Here is a 10,694-nt window from a genome sequence, read left to right as displayed (position 1 = left end):
GTACGATTAACATATCCAACAAAATTGACAGTCGACAAAATGATTTTCATAAACACGGTATTGTTTTTCTTCATCGTGTCATCTTCAAATAATTTAATATCTTGTTTGGATTCAAAAAATTTAAAAGAACCAAATGAAATAATTAAATATAAAAATTTAATACCAAAAATTTCTTGTGTTAATGATTTTGTCACGTCTTACTTGAATCGTCAGACAACGAGAATCACAGTTATTTTAAATAAACACAATATAATATCAAATACTTACTTGAAAGAGTTACAAAAAAGTTGTTCGACATCTCTTCTAACTGAAAGTTACAATGTGGATAATAAAAAACACAAAACAACATTGAATATTGTTATATTATTAAAACATCATCATGATCTTGATGATTTACAAATAAAAATTAATGAAATTGGTGGTCTTGGATGTACATATACAGTATTATTGATAGATCATTTTGAAAATGAAAATCTATTTATCAAAGAATCAAATATCGTAATTAAATTACTATGGATTAAAAAAAAAGTGGCAAATATTGTAGTAATTGGTTTTGTTAAAGATCATTATCTTGCAATGAAGAGTAATGAATTTAAACCAAACATATTACGTGAACCAATGGACCCAGTGATTGTTGGTGAATGTCAAAATAAAAAATGGATAACAAATAGCACATTATTTGGACCAATGAAAATGAATAATTGTTCTGTAAATGTTGGCTATTTAGATAATGAACCATATGTTCATGCTGTATCAAAGCAAAATAGTTTTGAATATATTGGTATTGATTTTCCAATACTACGTGTTATTGCAAATCACCTAAATTTTACAGTTAATTTATCAGAGATGGAAGGATCTAAAAATATCATGAAAACAGATAAAGTTGCTAGATCATTACGCAGCAATAGATCATATGATATTATTATTGGTGGTATCACTTGGCAACCAAAAGATGATGTTGATTATACAGTTTCTTATGAAGTTGTACAACTTGTATTTCTGGTACCAGTTCAAGCTGGTGGTGTATCATTTCTTGCATTAATTTCACCTCTTGATAAATCTGTATGGATTGCAATAATGATTGTTTTATCATTTGCAATATTTCTTAAATTTATTGTTTTTTATAAAATATCATTTTTAGAAATTACAGCTGTTATTATTGGTGTTGCATGGAATAAACAACCAATTATATTTTCATACAGAATATTGTTTATGTCTTGGGTTATATTTGGCTATATATTAACACAATATTATTTAGCATCAATGCCAGGAAGATTATTAGCTAAAACTGATAATAAAATTGATACAATTAAAGATTTAATTGATTCAGGAATATCACGTGGTGGTTTGAAGAATACAAAAATTTTTTTTATTGGGAACAAAAAATTTAACAATAAATCAACTTCAAATGAACTTATTGATAAACTTTTTGAAAATTATAATGGATTTGAACGTATTGAGTATGAAAAAAAACTTCAAGATTTAATTAGTGGTAAAAATAAAACAATGGCATTATCAGCACTAATGAATTCTTCATCAATACCGACAAAATTTGATTCTCGTATTTTACGAATATTACCAGAAGCTTTGACAACTTTTCCACTTGGTTTTCCAGTTTGGCGTGGTTTACCATATCTTAATGATATTGATAAAGATCTACAAATACTTATTGAAAGTGGTATTATTTCACATTTTGGTAATATCGAAACGAAACATGTTTTTAGTAAAGACAATAATGATGGAAAAATTTCTGATGAATACATCAAGTTGAATGATCTCGTGCCAGGTTTTTTAATACTCGGAATTGGTTATGCAGTTGGGTTAATTTTTTTCTTTTTCGAAATTATGATTTCTCGAGTTAAATAAAGCAAGACAATTAAAAATATTAATTAAAAAAAAAACATAAATATAATTAATAATTATTTTTGTGATGAATGATCAATTAACAGCACAATTTTTATGACAATTAATTTTTTTATGTGATTATATTGAGTATAAATATATTCTTAAAAATAAAAAAAAATTTCGATTCAGTGCAAAAATTAACATAACGACTTTACTATTAGCTAAATAATTTATTTATTTCTCAAAAAAAATATAGTGGAAATAGATTTTCCGGAATTGTTCCAAAATTTCTTCGGGTATGCTCCGAATTATTTCGAATTTTCCTGGAATTACTCCAAGTCAATTATGGAAAAATATTTCTACCAGAAATATTTTTGCTCTCAATTGTTAATTAAATAATAAACTTTTTTTTCATGTGCATAATTATTTCGAATTATTTTATTTAATATTATTAATTTAATTATGTCATTGTAAATTTTTATAAATAATCAATAATACAAATGACAAATGAATTTCTATATTCATTTTTCTTTAAATAAAATTTATTCTTACTAATATTTCAATGCTAAAATTAAAATATTAAAGTTAATAAATAATTATAAATTTAATATTTAATATCATTAATATTATTTAATTCAATTAATATTATTTATTGAATCGAATAACATTCATAAGGTTTGGGATATGGAGATTCAGGTGTTGATGGAGGATCATACATCATAACTCCATTTGTTGGTTGAGCATGAGCATGTGATTCAAGTAAAAAGACTAGAGGTCTCTAATCCTCTAAGCCCTAAGGTTGTTATTCAAGGGATACACGAACCATAGGGCTTTGTCCCTAGTGTTCATTAAATAAAAAAAAAATAAAAAAATTTAAGGGATAGTGGAAGGTGATTATTTAAAAATCAATCACTAATTATTATACTTTAAATAAAAAATTAAATTAAATCATTAAAAATATTCTAATAAATTTTATGCATCACCAGAAATTTACTATGATTCATTCTATGAATTAAAATATTTTATAAATTTGTTAAAACGGAGTTTCTTTATCTTTATTTTCTATTTCCTTTGACGCTATTGGCTGCAAGGGAAATTAGATTTTTTTTTCCACTACACAGGATAGTGACTAAATCCGTGCTAAAACCTTTTTTTTTTTTTTTAACCTGTGCACACAGCTGTTTTGTGCACGTGGAACATTAGCACCTGTGTGTAGTTGCATCACGTTTTTTTTTTTCTATGTTATTTTAATTTTTTAACCATAATATTTTTATAAAATTTTATAAAATAATATTATCTAATAATATACGAGTGTAAACTAGAATAAAAACAAGTGCAGTTAACGAAAAAAAATATTATAAAAATGCTAATACAAGCGGTGGTTATTATTTTGGTTGTAATAATTGTTGTGTTGGTGCCAAAGGTTAGATATGATAATAAAAAAGCAAGGGATCTTGTAGAATTAGATCGTTTAAGAGCCCAAGGTATTGCAAAATCTTTGATCAACAGTTCAACAGCAAATTTAACTCAAAAGCCTAAATTCCAAATGACGGAAGAGACCAAATCTCCAGCTGATGAAAAATTAAGGACTGATGCTATTTGTTCAAATGAAATAAAGTCTTTAACTAATTCTTCATGTGATTCTATATTTGATGTTGAAAAACTTGATGAACCTGTGTATTCCATGGCTACCATGAGTAAGTTGATATTAATTTTTCTTTCTTCTTATTTAACAACAAGATATAATGTTTTCTTTTTTTCATTTAATTATTGTTTTTCTTTTGTGTTAAATTATATTTCAATTTTAGGAATTGCATCCTTGAAGAAAAATAGAACCAAGGCTTTAAATGATATTGAATTAGATGATTTAAAAAATAGTACTCTTGCATATGCCAAACAAACAAGTATCACCAATGATAATGCCTTGGAAGAAGTTCAGCCTTATCTTAGAAGTCAAATGTATTCTTCAAAAGAAAATCTAATCAATAGCATAAATGCTTACAAAATTGGAAGTTATGACTTAGGAATCAGCAGAAGTTATCAACCAACAAGTGGTAGAAGTCATTCTATAGATGGAATTTCTTGTCCATCAAAATTTACTTCCAGAAATGCTGATGATGAACGTCATAGATCATCAATTGGACCTTTTAAAGCTGTTAGTAATGCAAATCTCAATCCATTTTCCTAAAATTTTTTTAATTATAAAGTAATTAATATAAATTTTTAATGAAAAATAAACAAAATTACTTTGGCTTATTGACATGTTTTAAAAAATATATTTAAGTAGACAATAAATAAATTAAAATAATTAACAAAATAATTAATTGTAATAGTTACCTTGATCGAACTTTAATTATCAAGTAGTCATTGTAAAAAATATCATCAGTATTTTAAAGAATAACATTATCTTGACTGTCGTGTTGTTCTTTTTTAAATAAAATTTTGGTGCCTGAATTTGTACTGCTCTTGTTTACATTTTTATTTCCAAGACCTAGACATTAAAATATCACATTAGTTATAAATAAATAATATTGTTTTAAAATGATTAACATGATTATCATCATGTTAATAGAAATATTAAAATGTCTTATATGTTTTTAGATATGTCATCTTGGTGTGTCCTCAAAGAAAATGACAAAAATATTTAACAAAAAAATCCAACTTACAATTGTTAATTAATTAGAAATTTTTATGTTGTTTTAACAGTTTATCCATGTTCCATAAACACAAATGATTCATCAATGAAATACAGCTTGACATTGATATATTTATTTAATAACTGATACAATTTTAAAGATAACATGTCAAATTAATAAACAGTAATTGTTATTGTTGTGTTTTGTCTCTCCACAAACAGCTGATCGAAAAAATGAGAAATCGCGAGAAACAGCGAGAGAAATAAAACTCCACACACATGCACATTTGCAATACTGACATTTAGATCAATATAGAAATTTAAAGAAGCTTCTAGAGAACCAAGTTACCGACCAGAACATTCATTGATCCACTTGCTATCCTTGTACCACTTGTAAAATTTGTATAAATTTGTCTCACATCACAAATGAATTTTCCAAAAACATAATTATATTTATTCAATTGAACAAAATTGTTTAAACAAAAACATACATGTTTTTTATAGCCACTGACATCATCTTGAAAATTTAACACATGCATACAATATATTATTTCTACAGAGATAAAAATAACAACAAAAGCAGAACACTCGAGAAATTTCTATCATGCTCCAAAAATGTAATTAAAAATATAAAAATAAATTACAATAGAAAAATAATATTATTTATTATTTTATTTATTATTATATTTATTAATATAAAATATAAAAAAATTAAAAATTAATAATATTTTTTATGTTTTTATATGATAGAATATTGTAGAATATATTGCTGGTATATTCTCGAAATTTCAATAGTAACAAGTGCAGTACGCTTGCCTGAGTCGAGTGGGGCTATATAAGCGAGGTGACTGCTCAGTCTCGGTACCAGTATACAAACAAACATTAAACAAGTAACAAGTGAAGAAGTAAAAATAAAAAGTAATACAATGCCTGCCATTGGAATTGACTTGGGTACTACATACTCCTGTGTGGGTGTGTGGCAACAAGGAAAAGTTGAAATCATTGCCAACGATCAAGGCAACAGAACAACACCATCATATGTTGCATTTACGGACACCGAACGGATCATTGGTGATGGAGCAAAAAATCAAGTTGCAATGAATCCATCAAATACAGTATTTGATGCTAAACGACTGATTGGACGTAAATTTGACGATCCAAAGATTCAAGCTGACATCAAACACTGGCCATTCAAGGTAGTGAGTGAATCTGGAAAGCCAAAAATACAAGTTGAATATCGTGGTGAAATTAAAAAATTTAATCCAGAAGAAATAAGTTCAATGGTACTTATTAAAATGAAGGAAACAGCTGAAGCATTTCTAGGTGAGAAGGTGAGAGATGCTGTTGTAACAGTTCCAGCTTACTTCAATGATTCACAGCGACAAGCCACCAAAGACGCTGGTGCCATTGCTGGATTAAATGTTTTAAGGATAATCAATGAACCAACAGCAGCCGCTTTAGCATATGGTCTTGATAAAAATCTTAAAGGCGAAAAAAATGTGCTTATATTTGATCTTGGTGGTGGAACATTTGACGTATCAATATTGTCAATTGATGAAGGTTCATTATTCGAGGTCAAATCAACAGCTGGAGATACACATTTGGGCGGTGAAGATTTTGATTCAAGACTAGTTGATCATCTATGTACTGAATTTCAAAGAAAATATAAAAAAAATATAAAGAATAATTCAAGAGCTTTAAGAAGATTAAGAACAGCAGCTGAACGTGCTAAACGTACATTGTCATCTAGTACTGAGGCTACTATTGAAATTGATGCCCTCATGGATGGTATTGATTATTACACCAAAGTATCCAGAGCACGATTTGAAGAACTTTGTGCTGATCTTTTTAGAGCAACACTTCAACCAGTTGAAAAAGCTTTAGCTGATGCTAAAATGGACAAGAAATCAATCCATGATGTTGTTCTCGTTGGTGGTTCGACTAGAATTCCAAAAATTCAGTCAATGTTACAGAACTTTTTCTGTGGCAAACAACTTAATCTTTCAATAAACCCCGACGAGGCAGTAGCATACGGAGCAGCTGTACAAGCAGCTATTCTAACGGGTGAAGGTGGTAAATCATCAACACTTCAAGATGTACTTCTTGTGGATGTCGCACCATTGTCATTGGGTATTGAAACTGCTGGAGGAATGATGACAAATATCATTGAAAGAAATGCAAGAATTCCATGTAAACAATCACAAACATTTACTACCTATGCTGATAATCAACCTGGTGTTGGAATTCAAGTTTATGAAGGTGAACGAGCAATGACCAAGGACAATAACTTACTTGGTAAATTTGAATTAAGTGGCATAGCACCAGCCCCACGTGGAGTACCTAAAATTGATGTCACATTTGATCTTGACGCAAATGGTATACTTCATGTAACAGCCAAGGATACAGCAAGTGGTCGTTCAAATGATGTCAAAATAACCAATGACAAGGGACGTTTGTCTCGTGAAGAAATTGATCGCATGTTGTCTGAAGCTGAAAAATACAAAGATCAAGATAATCAGCAAAAGGAAAAAGTATCAGCTCGTAATCAATTGGAAACTTATATTTTCTCAGTTAAACAGGCTATTCAAGACTGTGGCTCAAAACTCAATCAAGATGACAAAGATCAAGTCACTAAAATTTGTGATGATACTATTCAGTGGCTAGACAACAACCAGCTTGCTGAAAAAGAAGAATACACCGACAAATTACAAGAAGTACAAAAAATATGTTCATCTATCATGACGAAGATTCATCAAGGTGGTGGCAATCCTCAACAAGATTGTGGACAACAATTTCGTCAATCTGGAGAGAACAACTACTCTGGACCAACTGTTGAAGAAGTAGATTAAATATTCAATTAAAAAACAACAAAAAACAACTTGTAAAAATTCCAAAGATATTATTCCAAGACTGACTTTTATTTAAAACGTGATATTATTATATTATTTATTTTCATCCTTCAAACGAGTCAGTGATTCATCTTTTTGGAATAATATTTTTTATCAACTTTTAATAGTTTATTAATTTATTCATTAATTATTTCTTAACAATTACAATTTATTGTTATTGTATAGAGTCATTAATTGGATGATTTAATTAATTGTAAATTGTTGATGTAATTATATTGTTATAAAAAGATGGCTTAACTGACGTCTGGTCAAACGATGAAAATAACATTTTTTTTTTTCTTTTTTTTTTCTTTTAATAAAGAAATTTATTAAATTGAATTTATAATGTTTTATTCATTTCATTTTTTCCTATCCTTTTGATATATTGTTAGTTAATAAATAATTATGTAAAAAATGAAATCAATATATATTTTTTGGTGATAAATCAATAAGAGCATCTGTTACAATTTGCTGTATCAACATCAAGCTTCAATAATTTATTGTAGAGGCGCTGCTGAAAGTTGTGGTGGCACAAAAATAAAAAAAAGAGACAAGTCAAATAAAATTTGTAATTTGTCATAAATAATGGCAGAATTATTACTTGATCCAAATATTCGAGGATGGGTATTTCTTCCAATTGTTGTAATAACATTTCTTGTTGGAATAATACGTCATTATGTATCAATATTAATCGCATCACAAAAGAAAGTTGAAGTTCTTCAGGTTCAAGATAGGTAAAAAATAATTTTTAGGTTACTCATTAATTGTAATAGTTAGATTGTTTAAATAAAATAATTATTATTCACAGTCAAGTTATGATAAGATCTCGGTTACTTCGTGAAAATGGACAGTACATTCCAAAATCAGCATTTTTAGCTAGAAGACATTTTTTTAATAATGAAGAAACTGGTTATTTCAAGACACAAAAAAGAGCACCAGTATCACAAAATCCAATGACAGATCCAAGTATGATGACAGATATGTTAAAAGGAAATGTAACAAATGTCTTGCCAATGGTACTCATTGGTGGTTGGATTAATTGGATGTTTTCTGGTTTTGTTACAAGTAAGTTTAACAAATATTAAATTGTTTTCAAGCAAAAAAAATATATGATAATAATTTAAATTATAAATATTTTAGCAAAAGTACCATTTCCATTGACTTTGAGATTTAAACCAATGTTACAAAGAGGTGTTGAACTTGTAACACTTGATGCTGCTTGGGTATCATCAGCATCATGGTATTTTTTAAATGTATTTGGACTTAGATCAATTTATACACTTGTACTTGGTGAAAATAATGCTGCTGATTCATCAAGAGTATTACAAGATCAAGTTGCTGGTGCTGCAATGTCAATGCCACCAGATCCAAAAGTTGCATTTAAATCAGAATGGGAAGCACTTGAAATATGTGAACATAATTGGGCTCTTCAAGGTGTTGATCTTGAATTAATTGGTGCACAAGATAAAAATGATGCTAGTGAAAATATTTATCATCAAACAAATTAATCAAGTCATTTAATATTATTAAAATTTATTAATCAAAGTCATTTATTTGAACAACAAGTAAAAAAAAAAATTATCAATGATCAATTTATGTTTTCATCATTGGATATAAATCATTTCTACGATGATTATCACATGGCATATTAGTTCTAATTTTATTTAAATAATTAATATCAATTTCTGCAACTGCAATACCAATTTTTTCTCCACATTGTGCCACAATTGCACCCCATGGATCCACAATCTATTGTTTTATAAAAAAAAAAGAAAATATAAATTATTATTATTCATTTATTAATATCTAATTTATAATAAAAATTTTAATTAATTTATTTGAATAAAGTCTCAGGTATTGAAAATTTGAAAAAATAATAAAATTATAATTTTATCTTACCATTGCATGACCCCAACTGACACGTTTTTTATTATGGGTGCCAGTTTGAGCAGCAGCAACAACATAACACTGTGTTTCAATGGCTCTTGCTTTTAAAAGTGTCTCCCAATGTGCAGCACCAGTTTGATAAGTAAATGCTGATGGGAATGTCAATACTTCAGCTCCATTTTTTTTTAATGTTAATGACAATTCAGCAAAACGCATGTCATAACACTGTTTAATTAAAGTGCTAAGTTATTTTTTTGTATTATAAAAATTAGTTTATTTATATTATTTATTAAGGATACAATGCTGAGACCAATTTTTCCAATTGGTGATGATGCTGGAGCTGTTATTTCTCTTCCAGGTGTAACATAGTCTGATTCCATAAGCCTGACACCAGTGTCTTTGTTGTCCATGTCAAATAAATGAATTTTTCTGTACTCAGAAACAATTTCTCCTTTATTGTTTATTAGTATATGAGTGTTGAATACTTTTTCTGGTGTTGTAGAATTTTTTTCATGAAGTCCACCAAGGGAAAGCCACATGTCATTGTCAATTGCTAGACTTTTATATTTTGATACTGTTGGACCATTTAAAGGCTCACTTTTAGCTACAATGTCAGCTTTATTATCAGCTAGGTAATCACATGCTTCAGGAAAAAATGAAATCTAACAAAAAAATATTAAATTGATTAATTAAAAATAAATTACTTGATGGGTTTTAAACTTACACATGCTTTTCTATTTTTGGCTTCTTCAACAAGTGATTTAACAACTTGATAATTTTTTTCTTTATCACCAATTGATGTCATTTGACAAACAGCTGCCAATGGATTTGACATTGTTGACATTGATTTGTTTAAGCAGTGTCTAAACAGAACAAAATATTTATAAAAACGAACTGTTATTTAATTTTTTCGAAAATGATTATTAAATAGAGCAAGATGGTAATTGTTTTTTTTTTTTCTATTTACCTGTATATTAAGTTTGATACTCTCCAAGTGATTGTCATAATTATCTAATGAATGATAACAAAATAAATTAATATTGCATAAGAAAAAATATCAGCAATTGAGAAGAAAACAAAATGGAGTAATCATTAATAACTTTGTTTATTGATTGTAATGAAATTGTTTGATAAGTAATAAACTTTAATAATGACTGTATTTTTTTATTGCTGATATTTGTTTACAATTAATTGTTGTCATATATAAAAATAGCTCACCAATTGTCACCAACTTGATGTTGATAACAAAATATAATTTGACAAGTGTGTTGTCCTTAAAAATTGTTGTTAAATTTATTTTTTATTAATAGTATAGTTGAAATTTTATATAAACAAATATTGTGAAAGTGAATTTTATTATTTAATTAGTTATTGTTAATAATAATTTTTATAAATACTGATAAATAGAACAGTGATTTATTTTTCTTTTTAACGAAAAA

At 27.5% G+C, this 10,694-nt stretch overlaps 4 protein-coding genes across 4 annotated transcripts; 3 read left to right on the top strand and 1 right to left on the bottom strand.

The window, feature by feature from the left end:
• Positions 1-429: 429 nt before the first annotated feature.
• On the top strand, positions 430-2,269 carry LOC122849002. Its single transcript, XM_044147509.1, has one exon. It carries the CDS (start codon positions 577-579, stop codon positions 1,864-1,866), a length of 1,290 nt encoding a protein of 429 aa, XP_044003444.1. The 5' UTR covers positions 430-576; the 3' UTR covers positions 1,867-2,269.
• A 2,779-nt stretch (positions 2,270-5,048) lies between these two features.
• Positions 5,049-7,351, top strand: LOC122849001 (heat shock protein 70 A1-like). The gene is made up of 2 exons (XM_044147508.1): positions 5,049-5,097; positions 5,231-7,351. Exon 2 carries the CDS (start codon positions 5,407-5,409, stop codon positions 7,327-7,329), a length of 1,923 nt encoding a protein of 640 aa, XP_044003443.1. The 5' UTR covers positions 5,049-5,097; positions 5,231-5,406; the 3' UTR covers positions 7,330-7,351.
• Positions 7,352-7,469: 118 nt separating this feature from the next.
• Positions 7,470-8,876, top strand: LOC122849004 (ER membrane protein complex subunit 3). Its single transcript, XM_044147511.1, has 3 exons — positions 7,470-8,102; positions 8,177-8,433; positions 8,509-8,876. Exons 1-3 carry the CDS (start codon positions 7,954-7,956, stop codon positions 8,874-8,876), a joined length of 774 nt encoding a protein of 257 aa, XP_044003446.1. The 5' UTR covers positions 7,470-7,953.
• An 85-nt stretch (positions 8,877-8,961) lies between these two features.
• Positions 8,962-10,595, bottom strand: LOC122849003 (deaminated glutathione amidase). Its single transcript, XM_044147510.1, has 6 exons — positions 10,474-10,595; positions 10,223-10,266; positions 9,980-10,118; positions 9,555-9,917; positions 9,268-9,480; positions 8,962-9,117 (listed from the first exon to the last, which is right to left on the bottom strand). The coding sequence occupies exons 2-6, from the start codon at positions 10,258-10,260 to the stop codon at positions 8,962-8,964; spliced, it is 909 nt and encodes a 302-aa protein (XP_044003445.1). The 5' UTR covers positions 10,261-10,266; positions 10,474-10,595.
• Between the last annotated feature and the right edge of the window lie 99 nt (positions 10,596-10,694).

Source organism: Aphidius gifuensis, linkage group LG2, assembly GCF_014905175.1.
Source record: "Aphidius gifuensis isolate YNYX2018 linkage group LG2, ASM1490517v1, whole genome shotgun sequence".
NCBI classification, from domain to species: Eukaryota; Metazoa; Arthropoda; class Insecta; order Hymenoptera; family Braconidae; genus Aphidius; species Aphidius gifuensis.
The sequence above is the reverse complement of the archived record's forward strand: the minus strand, read 5'-3'. Positions and strand labels throughout refer to the sequence as shown.